The sequence below is a fragment of the Halichondria panicea genome, chromosome 9 (genome assembly GCF_963675165.1).
Source record: "Halichondria panicea chromosome 9, odHalPani1.1, whole genome shotgun sequence".
NCBI lineage: Eukaryota > Metazoa > Porifera > Demospongiae > Suberitida > Halichondriidae > Halichondria > Halichondria panicea.
This window is the reverse complement of record NC_087385.1, coordinates 1-14,949: the sequence shown is the minus strand read 5'-3', so window position 1 is coordinate 14,949 and position 14,949 is coordinate 1. Positions and strand designations below refer to the sequence as shown.

The following is a 14,949-nucleotide window of genomic DNA, read 5'->3' as shown; positions in this document are numbered from 1 at the left end:
GTTGGTGCGTTCTATTTAGAAACAATAACACTAAACCTTACATGTAGACTAGACTAGACATGCATAGAGATCAGGTCTACATTGCTTGACTACGTCAAGACAGGCTTCATGATGAGCAGACGTGTTGGTCTGGAGCTGGAGGTGGTGGACCTCACAATACGGAGTGCTACCGACAGTGAAGAGGAGGAGATCGTATTCTCTCGGACAGCGCTACTACCTAATCAGCCCCTCCCCAGTATACCCTCTCTTAGGAAGGAGCTCTCTCTCTTCAATGGTGTCACCTTGATAGTTGGTGCCATTATTGGCTCTGGTATATTCTTCACTCCTAAGATAGTGCTGTACCACACTGGTTCACTTGGTGTGAGCATGGTGGCCTGGATGGTTGGGGCACTCATTGCATTGGCTGGATCCCTGTGTTATATGGAGCTAGGGCTATTAGTGCGATCCAGTGGTGGAGAATACTCATTCCTGTTAGAGGGCTACTCGTTCAATAGAAGGAACAAGGGGACTACATTACTGGGAGGTTGTATAGCCTTCCTGTACATCTGGTGCTCTGTGTTCATTGTTCGACCAGGTAGCTTTGCCATCCTCACACTGACATGTGCTCATTACCTGGCTCAACCATTCTTCATTGACTGCTCTGCTCCCGAGGCTGTTGTTAAACTCATTGCATTGGCCATTGTCAGTAAGTCACGTGTGTCAGTAAGTCACTGTGTGTGTGTGTGTGTGTGTGTGTGTGTGTGTGTGTGTGTGTGTGTGTGTGTGCGTGTGCGTGTGCGTGTGTACCATGGAGCACTAGTGTTCACAATCTTTCAGCGATACTAGTAACCATAGCTACCCACCCACGCACACACTTGTAGTTTCTGTAGGGGCTGTCAATGTGTATAGTGTGAGGCTAACTGCTCAGATCATTGCCGTGGTTACGGTGCTCAAGTTGTTTGCAGTCTTATTCATTGCTCTCCTCGGGATAGCCACTCTCATCAGCAGAAGATCATTTCCTGAAGACCCTCACAACTGGTTCACCCCAAGAGAAGGGTTTCAACTAACTGCCTCTAATCTGGCTCTGGCATTTTATGGTGTCCTCTGGTCCTACGATGGATGGTGAGTGTGTGTGTGGGTGTGTACTGTGTGTGTGTGGGTGGGTGGATTGTAGTAGCACTTGCAAACAGCAAAACCACAATTTAGAATAATATTATCATTAATCAGGACCAAAAACTGAAAGGGGAAATTATATTTAGCATAGTTATTTCGGCCACTTCTGATTCTACAAAATGAATAATTCTAGCACATATCTGAGAAGAAAAAAAGATCAGAACCTAATCTACCAAAAAGGGTAAGTTGGGTGTCGACCCAACTTGATTATGTACTTGACAGGAGCATGATGCATTCAAAGGTTATGGAAATTACTTGTTGATTTGAAAAAAAGTCCCCCAAGAGGGAATCGAACCCATGCCTTATCTGTAATATGATCTACGAAGCCACCACCCTATCCACTAAGCCTCTTCCTGAGATCTTTATAATTATACAGCCTATGGGTTTCAGGCTAAGAAATTATTATCTACATGTACGTACATGTAATAAAATATTATTGTGGTTTTGTTGTTATCCAATTCTCTGTTGCAAGTGCACTGCAAATTCACTATACATGTACTGTGTGTGTGTGTGGGGGTGTGTGTGTGTTGTGTGTTATGCTGTGTCCTTGCAGGAGTGTCATATTCTTTGCTTTTGAGGAGACAAAAAATGTAGAAAAGTAAGTACCAACCCCTAATACCTGCATATGTGCTCACCCCCCCCCCCCCCCTCCCATAGGACCCTCCCCCGCTCTCTGTTCATTGCTGTCCCTATAGTGGCGCTCTGTTATCTCCTTGTCAATATTTCCTACTTTGGAGTGCTCTCCTACCAACAGATACTGGCTGGAGAGGCCATAGCTTTAGTGAGTTCACTACACTTCCAGTCAATATGGTGGTCTGTGGTTAGTAGCTGCTTACCATGCAGCCTTAGTGTACACCCTTGTAATAGAAGACATCCATTGTACTGTATTACCAAGAGTGCATAAGAAGACTACTGATACTACACAAACACTGTGCACAGAGTAACGTGACATCCTGTCAATTGCACGTGAGCAACTCGGAATTGATGACGTTTGCGCATAATTACGCAACGCACAGAAGTTGTTAATAGTGAGTAAAGAGTGCAAGTGAAGAGGATCAACTCTACTATTGTCTCTATTTAGATGATTTTTGTGAAGAGATCGTCTCCTATCAGTGTGCAGTGAGCAGCTCCATTAGCTCTGAACGTTGAACGCGAACATTGAACAATTATTAATAACTAGAATTGTTCGAAAACCACACCCCTAAAACGTCACGGTTAACATTTACTAGGAGATTACTAGTAAATTTACAAATTTACAATACTTTATCACGTGCGAGTCATGTTACGAGTCATGTTACTATGTGTACAGTGTTTGTGTAGAAGTATCAGTAGTTCGACACTCTTATCTTCTTATGCACTCTTGGTATTACTAGAATGCATCAAACAATGCAAACACTTTTCGAACGTTGATCACTTGGCAAAAATAAAATGCAAAACTATAGTACAACACAGATCGCAATGGGTCAAGTTTTCTGCTAATTTGGCTCATTTGGCTCATTTGTAAAATTTTATCATCAGCAAAATATTCTAGTAATACGGTACTTTAGTGTTGCCTTCCAGTGGTTACTGTGTACAGACATTTGGCAGTGCTGTGCTGGGTAGAGCTGGACTAGTGCTCTTCCCTCTGATGGTGGCTCTCTCCACATGTGGTGCTTCAGTGGGGGGAGTGTACTCTGGCTCCAGAGTGAGCTTTGTGGCTGCCAGGGACGGTATGCTACCAGCATTCCTCTCTGGACTACACACCAGCTACCAAACACCACTGCCAGCCATCATACTACACGTGAGGCTGCAGTCACATTCACTACAATAACTATGCTATAGTATCCATAATTTCTTCCCCTATCTTCCCCAGACTTCATGGTAGCCGTAATGTGTGTTCGGATTAAACTTTAATTGAAGCAATAGCTCTCAAAATTACCTTTCCAATGGTGTGCTTAGATACAAGTTCTGTGATTAGTACCAATTTGCAAAGCCTATTTCTATGTCGTGTTGTATGTCGTGTGTAGGTGTTTGGTGGATGTGCCCTGATCTTGATTGGTGACATCTCTGAGCTGCTCAACGGACTCAGTGCCGTTATTTACCTCTTCTATACTCTCATCTTCTCCTCCGTGCTTATAATGAGGGTCACTCGGAGGAGGGAGCCACGCCCCTTTAAGGTACGCCCACTCCACCCTCACACACACTGTACACACCGCCCACTCATAGGCGTGGTTTATAGTCCCTGTGACGTTGTTTTCTATTGCGGCAAGTCTGTTCCTGACATTCCTCCCCCTCCAACAAAATCCTGTCCCCTCATTGGTCGCCTTCGGGGTCATGTTGCTAGGACTACCAGTCTACTTCCTTGTCGTCATGGAGACACCATGGCGACTGAGACCACGCCTACTCGACGTCATTACCAGTAAGTGTCACCAAATAACCTAATTTGCTATAATTATATTCCAATCCTTTAGAGAAACTGACCAAGTTCACAGGCAATCTACTCAACACTCAACTAGCAAAATGAATAATTTTAATTCATCAAAAATCAATCACAATTAATTTTATGCTGTTTTCATATGCAAATCATTATTTTCGACACAATCAACAATTTATTAACAACAGACTATGAACAATGACTCTGGTTGCCACAAATACTAGACACTACACAGTGGGGTCGTTGGGTTCAGTGGTACTTGCGTAGTTTCTCGTGCTTCAAGTGATACTTGTAGTCAATGAGATAGTTGAGCGCCATGGCAACGCCCACCACATGGAAGAATGGCGTCATTCGGGCATTCTTACAGTTCACATAGGTCGCCCGATATTTGGTGGCAAATCGACCAATCGAATTGAAGAGAGAGGAGAATCGAAAGTTTTTTACCGCGTATTCACCAATATTGCGAACTTTGACCTGACCAAATCCACTGTCTGCCATACTGTGTGTGTGTGTGTGAGGGGGTGGTTAGTGTGTGTGTGTGTGTGTGAGGGGGTGGTCAGTGTGTGTGTGTGCTTACTACTAAGTACACGTCACCTACCATGTATGAGATACCTACTACATATATACAGTAACGACCTATATATCTTATTCTAGAAGGGCTCCTAAAGCCTCCACGTACGTACGTACCCAACACTCGTACTCACCTCTTTGTCTTTCTCTCTCAAGTAGCCTCACGTGACTCTCTTATCTTTCCCATAGCAAACATGTTTGTTTGCAAACAGTTTGTTCTAAGGACGACCTTTTCCACACATAGTGGGCGTGATCTCAACCATCACATGACAGAGTGTATCTCTTCTTTTTATTTCACAAGTGTGTTGACAGCTTTCCTCTGTATATATCTGTACTGTGTTCGCCATGGCCTCACTCATGATAACTGGAGTGTCTCCGAGCAGCTCTGTACTAGGAGCTTATAGAGTACTGACTCCGGAGTTTCTCCAATACAGGCAGAGTTCCCTCAGATCTAGAGCCAGTGACTCAGAGGAGGTTAGATGGGTGAGTGTGATGGAGGAGGACCCACTCCACTGTGTACATGTGTGTATGACCTGTAGTACATATATAGTGTAATAGTACCATAGCCATAGTTAATGTAATTACAATACCAGAAACATGTACAAAACAAATGAAAGGGTGAAATATTCAAGTTTCGTACAATTGGAGTGGTGGTGTACTATGGTACTAGCGTACATACACACGACATTAACCCTTATGTATCTCTCTCCCCTCCCCTTGTTAACCCCTTTAGAACAGTGGACTAGACACGGTGTCATTGGTGCAGTCACGAGGGTCCGATGATGACCCTGCCCACAGCGCCTACACTATAGTACCAGACTGGTGGGTCATGTGACTAGCTCTACTGTGACTATATTAACCCTCTCTACACAGGACCCATTTATTAGATGAGGTACAGTACGAGGTCACCAACATCAAGAGGAGAAGTAAGTAACTGTGAAGCCTGGCTACTCAGACCTGTTTTTCGTAGCTAATTTTTCGTGGCAATAACTATGTGTTGCGAACGTCCAAGTAAAATATAAGTTATTGTATTTAGTAGTTGTTTGATAGCGCTACAATATTGTCGGCTTAGATCAGTGATTTATTTCAGGCCCAATTTCTGAAAAAAGCGTGTGGGCTATAAGTGGATGTTAATTAAGCCATGCTAATTAAGCCCTGCCTTTATTGAGTCCCCCTCCCTACAGTGCAGGAGCTGTGTCAGTTGCAGGACAAACACGCCACAAGACCCGACGTGTTCGATGATGTTGAGGAGGAACAAGAGATTGAAATACTCACTCAAGAAATATCCCAGGTAATGTTATCAGAGGACAATACATCAATGGCTGTGTGTAGACCTAGTCTGTGTGTAGAGGATGAATAGGAAACACAGTCACACAATAGGTTGTGGTGGCTTGATCATGTGTACTTCCTATATACAGATGTTTAATCGTGCCAAGAGAGGGCTGCAATCCATCAATGCTAAGAGCAAAGATGCCTCCGATCAAGAGAAGAAGGTAGCAAAGAACGTAACGTCCTCACTCGCTATGTCACTACAAGATCTGTCAGTCAATTTCAGAAAAAGTCAATCAAGTTATCTGAAACGTGAGTACTGTACTGGCCCCTCCCCTTATAACCCGCCCCCTTATTCTGCAGGTCTCAAGCATCGTGAGGAGCGTGTGGTGGGCGGGGAGTTGAGTGCCACCTCAGCATTTGATGTAGACAAAGAGGACACAGATCCCGAGGTCCTTTATGACAGAGTGAGTGTTGGGGTCAATAGGTCACTGTGTGTTGGCCAGCTGGCAGGGTTGAGCTTAGTTAGTCTAGGAGCATGTTGGGGTCTGTACGTAACATAGCTCTGATCTCATTGTGTGTTGTAGTTAGCCAACTGGTTGAGCGCTGAGGTTAATAGGGTATTCTGTAGCTCTTATTGCATTGTTTGTTGAGAACCAGACCCCCTCCCCTAATCCCCTAACCCTAACTCCCAGGGGTTCACTAGTGGTCAGATGTCTCTAGTGGAGGACAACAGTGTCATGCTAGAGGAGAGGGAGAGAGAGATCACGGCCATCGTCCAATCAATCTCTGAGATCAATGAGATGTATCGCGACCTTGCCACGTTGGTTGTGGATCAGGTGAGCTACTAGTCATGTCATCATGACAGGATACTGTGTTCATAGCTACCTTGCTGCCCCTGGCTCACACTAACTAACCTGTACCTCCATATATAGGGCACTATATTGGACAGAATTGACTACAACATTGAGCAGACCTCCCACAGAGTCAAGGAAGGCATCAGTCAACTCACCAGAGCAGAGAAACATCAGAAGAGATCTATTAAACTCATTGTCATTTTAGTGCTGGTGGTTGTAGTGGGACTGGCTGTCGTAGCCCTAGTAGTCACCAAGATTGTCAAACCTAGCTTCTTTTAATGTGTCGCATTTCTATAGTATCTAGAATCTATGTCAATTTGTTTCATATGCAATGTTCTTTTAATTGTACAGTGTGATTGTTTATAAAAGTGGACAAAACAAAGCAAAAGTAGCTTCGCTCAGTTCAGTTCATTACAATCAGCTCCACCTTACTCCGACGCCCACCATATATGGACGTTATAATTAGCTTATAATTATCTTCAATCCATTTGTGGTAGGCAATGATGTCACATAATTATTCTACTATACAGTATAGGTTTTATAGCTGGTTAGGTTGATATTAAACTCGATTCGGGGTCAAGCCGCGTGCAAGAGTATCGATGGTTACATCAAAATCATAACAACAATACAATTTAATGTACATGCTAGCAGCAATACAAAACAACACAGAACATAAGTATACAGTCACAAAAAATGCTAATCAACACACTAGATATATCAGTTAGACAGGGGCAGGGACAGGGACAGCAGCTGGAGCAATGGCAGCAGCTGGTGGCTCTCCTCCTACAGCCTGGGGGACATTGGGGAGTGGTAGTTGCTCCTTCACATGCTGCAGGGATAGAATCACTCGATAACACACACACACACACAGCACACACACACACACACACAGCACAGCACAGCACAGCACAGTACACACACACACACACACACACACACACACACACACACACACACACACACACACACACACACACACACACACACACACACACACACACACACACACACACACACACACACACACACACACACACACACACACACACACACACACACACACACACGCACCAAGCACACACGCCGCATAGCAATAACCCCCCCCATCAGATACATGCACCAACCCCCCTACAATAACCCCCCCCCCCCGTCAGATATATGCACCAACCCCCCTACACACACCTGTATCAGCTTGGCCCTCTGCACATCATCATCGTCTTCATCATCTTTATCAGGTAGTGCCATCTCCTCACGAGTCAGCATCACCTCAATTTTTTTTGTAGTATACATTGAGATGGGGTCTAGTTTGTTCTTGTTGATGAGGTCCACCAGATATTCCTTGTAGTGGGTTCTATGGGGGGGGGGGGGTATGATTATGTGTGCGGTGTTAGACCCTCCACTACTTACTGACAGAGTCCAGCGTGACCTTCTAGTACATGTTCTCCACACTCCTCATCAATAAGTCCCTCCATCGTCTCTTTCTGTAGCATGGCTTTACAGCCACAAGGCTTCACCTTGGCAGCAGGAGCAGGGGCTCCATCAACAGGAGCTACAGCAACAGGGCATTCACCAAGAGGTGCTACATAGAGACACCGACACATGAATAGAGTTGACTTCATGACACAATAAAATCTCTCACCTTGTTCAGCTTCTGCTGGCTTATCCTCTGCTCTAGCTGCTACCTCCTTGGGGGCGGTATCATATTTAATTGTGTGTTGTGCGAGGAAAGCTTGCAGCTCTGCCACATCAAAGTCCCTCATAAAAAAGAGGCAATCTCGAGGGTGGTGGGCATGAAGACCTCTCAACTTGCATGACTCCAACTTGCCACACTCCTAGTGACAATAAGGTGAAGATGATACACCCACACACTATACGCAGACTGACCTGCCCTTGCTTGAATAACTGACGACACCCACTGCAGAATTCGTTGGGGCACTTGACACACTTGAAATGCATACACCCTCCTCTGGCCAGGTCGTACTTGAAATGACATTCAGGGCATTCTGAGGCAGAATAGTTACTGAACAACACATACACAGTACGAGAGGATAACATACCGATGCCATTGGCTTGGAGATGAGCTGCCAGCCCTAGTTCCTGAGCATTGGGATCGTTGTCGATTATCCATTTAGCGAAGGCTTCACACGAGATGCCCTCATGAGCTGGCTCCCACTGAGTTGGGTAAAGGGTCATCAAAGTAATAAAATATAAAACTGCTACCTACCTTTTTCTTGCATTTTCTGCACATGCTCCTGCGGCAGTTGGGACATGCCACGTCATCAGCCCTGCCCTCGTGGATGAAGCCTGACTGACACTCAGTCTGCATGGTGGTGGGAGTGGGGTGATTGCGTGCATACATGAAGGGGATAGAGGTCTGTTCCCTGTACTAGAGTTGACTCTGTAACTTAAAGTTCTGATGATCCAATTTAGAAACAGCCAGTTCAGATGGTATGCTCAACACATCATCTAAAAGGCCTATCTATCTCTAAGCTTTTAGAAAATCATAATGTGATCGGACCAACAAAACTAAAGCTATGGCCTTAAAAGATGCTGTATTTAACGCTAGGTCCCCACTTACGTTGGGACACCAGACAAAGTTCGGGTCCTTTGAAAGGCTGAATTCCTTCAACTTGTCATCACAGAGCTTGAAGCACTCAACACTTAGATGCTGCTTAATCTATAGTGATGGGAGGTTAGTTAGAGCAAGGCAGGGCAGAATGTGAGTCAACAATTCAAGGAATGACATTCATGAAAAGCTCCACAAGACCTTTGAACAAAAGGTCAACGAGGTGCTACATTGTTGATAAGCAATGAGTGATGTCACATACCAGTTGAAGGAACAGCTGGAGATAGAAATCCTCAGTAATGTCTTTATTAGCCATATCAGGTTCACTACAAATGGGGCAAGTAAAGTGTTTCACTTCTTGTCCAGTGATGACATATGTGAAATGGCTGATGAAGCAATCCTTACACACAGAGTGGATGCAGCCAGGCAGGGCCACAAACTGCAGTCAGGGGAACAAGTGTTATAATTGCTAAGCTGGGTTCACACTCACCTCGTGGACAGCGTACTTCTCAATGCATATCTCACACTCCTTGATAAGAAAGTCCCTAGCCTTGTCCCCGTGATCTTTAGCCGCCTCAATATAATACTGGAGTGGATATTCCCTCCTCTCAACAGTTGACTCTCCCTCCACTTCGTCCAGTAGCTGGAGGACAATATTGGCTTCCTTTGTAGTGAACTTGCACTCAGCCATGAGCAGGCGAAGGTGAGACTGTTGGGAGAGAGTGAACACTATGTCTATCATAACAGAGGGTACCTCAATCTTAAGGTCTTTGTTGGTGATGACTTTCTTGATCTCTTCCATCTCTTTTTGGTTGACCAACACATTTTTATTCTTCTCATCAAATATATAATCGTGAAGTGGTTTCAGCCAATCACATTGCAGCACATAGAATGCAGTGTCGACGTCCATCTCATTGGCTGATAGTACGCTCACCGCCCCCTCCCAACCTAGCCCCGGGACATGTGTGCTCCTCCCACGCATTATGTCCACACGTTCCAACAGCTGTTTCACCTGTCACCATACAAGAGTCAGTATATATACGCCCACACACACACACTAGTCACTATGTAACTACACGCCCACACACACAGTACACAGAGACATGGTACAGAGTTACAGAGCTAGTAAACACAGTCATAAAATGATAACTGCTCATAATTAGAATAGGATACTAATCAACCAATCAAATTGTTAGCGCTAGACTAAACAGAACACGCTTGACACTTCCCAGGGCAGCTGATATGAGAGAGAGGTCAAAGGTGACTGCATACCAGCCTGAGATACAGGCCCATAACTAGACGAACTTTGTGAAAATATTTTAATGATACCGAGAAGTTGTGGATACGGTCCACTGAGTCTACCTGCTACGTAGCTCACACATTCAGGCCCAAGCAATGGCCCGTGAAACCACCACATGCTGACCCCAACACACACAACACAGACCCAGGTATGCTACTGAAGTGAGAACACATTCCTAACATTACCTTATTCTCTCTCTCCTTGAAGACAGCAATCTCGGCAGTCTTTATATTCCCACCAGCTTTGGCTAGAGCCTTCCTCATCTCCTTGTTTGATGGTGTGCCCACAGAGAACTGGTTAGCACTCTTGTAGAGGGACAAGTTACGTTGTGCTTGTCTGCAAGAGAGAGGGGGCGGAAGAGGTTAGTACATGGGAGAGTGGGTCAGGGACTATAATCGTTATGAGATGGACAAAAATTGAAAGTGGATTTTTTTTTGAACAGGAAGTGCTGCACATGTCTGTGAGACAATGACTTCAAAGCCACAGAGAGGATACTGTTGGTTACCAGGGGGAACGGCCCCAATCGAGGGGGTGGAAGGAAAAGCAAAACCAAATATATAGCCCACAGTGTACAATCTAAAAAGGATCTGGTTAAGTATAGGGGACATATGTTAGTGGCTGCACAAGGAAAGGTGTTAACCATGGGATGGTATGTGTCCACGCTACAGCCTAGGAAGGTGGCCAGGCTACATGTACAGCCAGGAGGTACTACATACCAACTAGAGACTTTGTTTAGGATCAAGTTCCCTCAAACCCTTTGTTGCTACGGCTACCTGGATATGTGGTGATGACGCTACATACATTCCACTCATAGCCACACACACACAGCACATGAACTATGAACCCTATAGCATGCAGGCCATCAAAGCTTATCAACACTTGTTCTAAAAATACCACAAAATCTATAACTACAGCAAACACTGAACTAATAATAATATGATTATGTAATAATAGGTAATCTTACTCAGTGATGAGTCTCCACTCATTCTGCAGATAGTCGAGGCCACGCCCATCACAACTGAACGCTAGCTGTATCTCCTCCAGTGAGTAATCCCAGGGGAGACACATCTGCAGGGAGGTCATGGAGGTCATTACAACCAAGTACGGTTCCAGTGATCATCCACACACACACACACACACACTACACACACTACACCCACTCCACTTAGCACACACCTTAACAGAGCTAAGGAGATTTCTGCCCTGACGGTTGAGTGTCTCTACTCTCTGAGCATCCCCTGGGGCAGAGGGAGTGAACTCAGACAATGGTCTGGCTGTGTCAGTGCGAGGGAACAGGCTCGTATCCACGAGTGGTCTGCCTCCCCTCTGTCCCCTCTTGTCTTGAGTGGGTCTCCCTAGCTCATATAATGGCTGCAAGTCTTCCTCTCTGACTCCATCTCTGCGTTGCTTGCTCTTCCAAGCTTCTTCCTTCTCCCTCAAGTGCTGCATGGCCGCAGTGTTAAACCCTGCATCATGAGGAAGGGCATTATTCGAGGCTTGAGCGGGGCCATTATTCGAGGCTTGAGGACGATTCGATTGTGTCTTTGGAGGTATTGGCGGTGGCCTTGTTACTTCCCAGGCTTGTTTAGGAGGGGGGCCGGGGGGCATTTGTTGAGGGGGCACTGTTACCCCCCAGGCTTGTTTAGGAAGGCCGGGGGGCGGTAATTGTCGAGGGGGCATTGGTTCTTGCAGCATCTGTTGAGGGGGCACTGTCTCCTCCCACGCTTGTTTAGGGGGGCCGGGGGGCACCTGTCGAGGTGTGGCTCTGGGGGGCAGCACTGGGGGGGTATCCATAGGTACCGGGGTGAAGGGCATTGTTGAGCCATGTAGTGAGGGGTCAATCTTGATGACCTGAGTTCTTCTGTGATACTCCTCAGCCTTGACTGCGTCCTGGTGAGATGCTCTTAGTGGGGGGTCTTGTGGGGGGTCCATGGGGAGACTTCTCACTGGCTGTGGGGGGTCAGCTGGTGGAGCCTGTATATGGGTTGGTAGATTATGCTGGCAAGTTTTGAACATAATATAAAGGTACATTTTGGGTGAGAATTATGTTGTCATAATGGGTACCTTCTTAATAACACAAGTAAAATCAGATAATATAATAGGCAGTAAGTAGCATGAGCATACACGTACCCGCCCTTACCTGTTGACCACAATAGCCACAGAATCTATTGTCTGCTCCCAGCTTGTTGTTACACTCTGAACAATAACGTAGTTTAGGAGGTATATCTGGCCCCGTGTCCAGAGGTCCTGCACTGTTGTTGGTAGGGGACTTGATACTTTGACCCCCAGAGAATGAATGCCCCCCAGAGGAGGGTCGTGGTTGTCTAGGCCTCGGAGTGGGAACAGGCGGTTGAGTAGGACGCTCAGGACTGTTGAGTTCAGGCAACTCAAGGATTGGATCATTGTGAAATGATGGCTGCTTCTTCTTGGGAGGTTGCTTGTACCCCTCACTGCTCCTAACCTCAGCTTGAGGGGGTGGCTCTGAGAGGGTTCGTGATACTGGTTGCTTGTTGGATGGGAGGACAGCATGGAAGGATGTAGCTGCGTGGGTTGTCTTGCGAGATGCTTGAGGGGACATGCTAGTGCTCACAGTGAAGTCTACAGTCCTCTGCTTTAAGGTGTCTTCATTTTGCTTCTTCTTAAGTCTGTACCCTTCGAGGAAATCTCTGGCTTTATCAACTACGCTGTTAGCCAGTGAGTCCTCACTAGCAGAGGAGGAGAGTGAGAGCATCTCTCCACTGCTGGAGCGATGACTGCCCATGGAGACTGGGGGATCTAGCTCAGGTGGGGGGTCCCTGTTTGGGGGGTCTTGTGAGGCTGGGGAGGTCGGAGGTGTGTTGGATGATAGCTGTCTTCTGACACGAGGCTTTGGCCTAGGAACAGGTTGCCTGCAATCAAACAGAAACCGATAATAACTATGCAATTAACACATGTTCTAAACAATATTCATAGCCTCCACACAACTGCACACAGGGAGGCAGCCTAGGAGATCCCCACTAGTGGCCATATAGGGAGGCAGCCTAGGAGATCCCCACTAGTGGCCATATAGGGAGGCAGCCTAGGAGATCCCCTCCTCGTACTGAGACAGCTGATGACACTACACACACAATGACCTACTATAACACACTACTAGTAGAGCTGCATACAACCACACCCCCACCCCTCCCACTCACGGCTGCATATAACCACACCCCTCCCACTCACGGCTGGGTTGTGTTGGACTGTTGTTCCATTCTATACTGGGCTGGTGGACCACCACTCGACTGGTTGTCAGGGAAATCCTCTCGTCTCACAGCTGATTGGCTGGTTGGTGGATAGCCAGATGATGGGTTCATCTGTGATCTCTCTCTATTTTCAGTGGTGTAAGTGGTGTTGACCTCTGTGATCCCTGGCGTGTACCCAGCCATTCTTCCATCGGTATAGTAACTAGGTTGTCCAGTACTCGCACTGTGAGCACTTCGTTGGTTATTAGTGTATCCAACCATGGCATTGTTGGGAGGTTGGGAAGAGTTATATCCTGCCATTGGTTGAGGTCCACTGCTGGGAGGTTGCGATCCAGCCATGGAGTTATATCCAACCATTGGTTGAGGTCCACTGCTGGGAGGTTGTGATCCAGCCATTGCATTAGTGGGAGGTTGGGAAGAGTTATATCCTGCCATTGGTTGAGGTCCACTGCTGGGAGGTTGCGATCCAGCCATGGAGTTATATCCAACCATTGGTTGAGGTCCACTGCTGGGAGGTTGGGAAGAGTTATATCCAACCATTGGTTGAGGTCCACTGCTGGGAGGTTGGGAAGAGTTATATCCAGCCATTGGTCGAGGTCCACTGTTGGAAGATTGCGATCCAGCCATTGGTTGAGGTCCACTGCTGGAAGGTTGCGATCCAGCCATGGAGTTATATCCAACCATGGCATTATTAAGAGGTTGGGAGGAGTTATATCCAGCCATTGGTTGAGACCCACTGTACATATTAAATGGTTGTGTACCGCGCTGGTAGCTTGGTGGACCATTGGAGTACTCTGGCTGTGTGTGTAGCAACGATTGGTTAGGGGGTGGTTGAACACTACGCTGTTGTTGTCGTGGTGACGACATCTGATGCTGTTGTCGTGGCGATGATGATGATGTGGAAGCAGAAGGTGTAGCACTGTTCATTAGCTCCACCTCAAGTTTAGCCATGAGTAGTTCAGCAGCGATGGTGGACAGTCTGGCTTTATCCGGCTCATCCACACTCTCTGGGAAGCACATTGAGTTCTCCCTGGGCTCAGTGTAGCCAGCATTGCGCAGTATCTCCTCTGCCCCTGACATGCAAGATACTCGAGCCTTGAAGGCTGTGTTGTTGGTCTTGATGGAGCGCCACACTTGCGGACGTTTGACCTTGAGCAGGTTGATGACATACTTGAGTAGGAGATCATATGCTGAGGTCATCATAGTTAGGTGACTTGGTGTATCCTGGAGGGCAGATTAGCAGTCTACTGAATGAGGTACGTTACTACATGCATGACACCAACACTGTGCACTGTATATGATTATTAGCACTACTGCCCATAAATACGATGCTCTGACCTGATTCTGTTGCAGGTACTTATCAAAGTGTATGATGGCATATCTCTGTTCCTTGGAGCCTCCTCTCTTGATGCAAGCCTTGGCCAGGGAGATGCTCTCTGGAGACACCGTGTTGCCAGTAAACTCTTGGAATGACTCCACTAACTTTGTCTTGTCATCCATGGCACCGTGATGGCTACGGTACAGTGGCTCTGTGTACCGAGCGTCTACCATGCCTACAGGATCAGGAGAGGGGGGCAGTCACACACACACACACACAC

The 14,949-nt window shown here is 46.5% G+C and overlaps 3 protein-coding genes and 1 long non-coding RNA gene across 6 annotated transcripts; 2 read left to right on the top strand and 2 right to left on the bottom strand.

Moving 5' to 3' along the window:
* Positions 1–2: 2 nt before the first annotated feature.
* Positions 3–3,752, top strand: LOC135340674 (b(0,+)-type amino acid transporter 1-like). Its single transcript, XM_064537011.1, has 8 exons — positions 3–685; positions 861–1,101; positions 1,706–1,750; positions 1,810–1,933; positions 2,729–2,932; positions 3,159–3,308; positions 3,358–3,550; positions 3,603–3,752. The coding sequence occupies exons 1-8, from the start codon at positions 109–111 to the stop codon at positions 3,653–3,655; spliced, it is 1,587 nt and encodes a 528-aa protein (XP_064393081.1). The 5' UTR covers positions 3–108; the 3' UTR covers positions 3,656–3,752.
* On the bottom strand, positions 3,677–4,351 carry LOC135340676 (uncharacterized). Its single transcript, XR_010396423.1, has 2 exons — positions 4,270–4,351; positions 3,677–4,064 (listed from the first exon to the last, which is right to left on the bottom strand). It is a non-coding gene; the product is annotated as an uncharacterized LOC135340676 (long non-coding RNA).
* A 28-nt stretch (positions 4,352–4,379) lies between these two features.
* LOC135340675 (syntaxin-16-like) lies at positions 4,380–6,629 on the top strand. 2 transcript variants are annotated; one of them, XM_064537013.1, is made up of 8 exons: positions 4,380–4,609; positions 4,869–4,957; positions 5,009–5,061; positions 5,320–5,426; positions 5,554–5,716; positions 5,768–5,871; positions 6,100–6,243; positions 6,340–6,629. In XM_064537013.1, exons 1-8 carry the CDS (start codon positions 4,481–4,483, stop codon positions 6,538–6,540), a joined length of 990 nt encoding a protein of 329 aa, XP_064393083.1. In that variant the 5' UTR covers positions 4,380–4,480; the 3' UTR covers positions 6,541–6,629. The 2 variants fall into 2 exon arrangements, with proteins under 2 accessions (XP_064393083.1, XP_064393082.1); XM_064537012.1 differs by having other exon boundaries at positions 4,381–4,618.
* Positions 6,630–6,809: 180 nt separating this feature from the next.
* Positions 6,810–14,922, bottom strand: LOC135340671 (uncharacterized). Of its 2 annotated transcripts, none has more exons than XM_064537006.1 (17): positions 14,690–14,922; positions 13,332–14,575; positions 12,268–13,015; positions 11,304–12,101; positions 11,092–11,195; positions 10,313–10,463; positions 9,582–9,839; positions 9,318–9,536; positions 9,090–9,266; positions 8,840–8,938; positions 8,486–8,581; positions 8,319–8,433; positions 8,146–8,264; positions 7,901–8,093; positions 7,669–7,840; positions 7,444–7,612; positions 6,810–7,090 (listed from the first exon to the last, which is right to left on the bottom strand). In XM_064537006.1, the coding sequence occupies exons 1-17, from the start codon at positions 14,900–14,902 to the stop codon at positions 6,983–6,985; spliced, it is 4,983 nt and encodes a 1,660-aa protein (XP_064393076.1). In that variant the 5' UTR covers positions 14,903–14,922; the 3' UTR covers positions 6,810–6,982. The 2 variants fall into 2 exon arrangements, with proteins under 2 accessions (XP_064393076.1, XP_064393077.1); XM_064537007.1 differs by having other exon boundaries at positions 7,669–7,810.
* Positions 14,923–14,949: the final 27 nt, after the last annotated feature.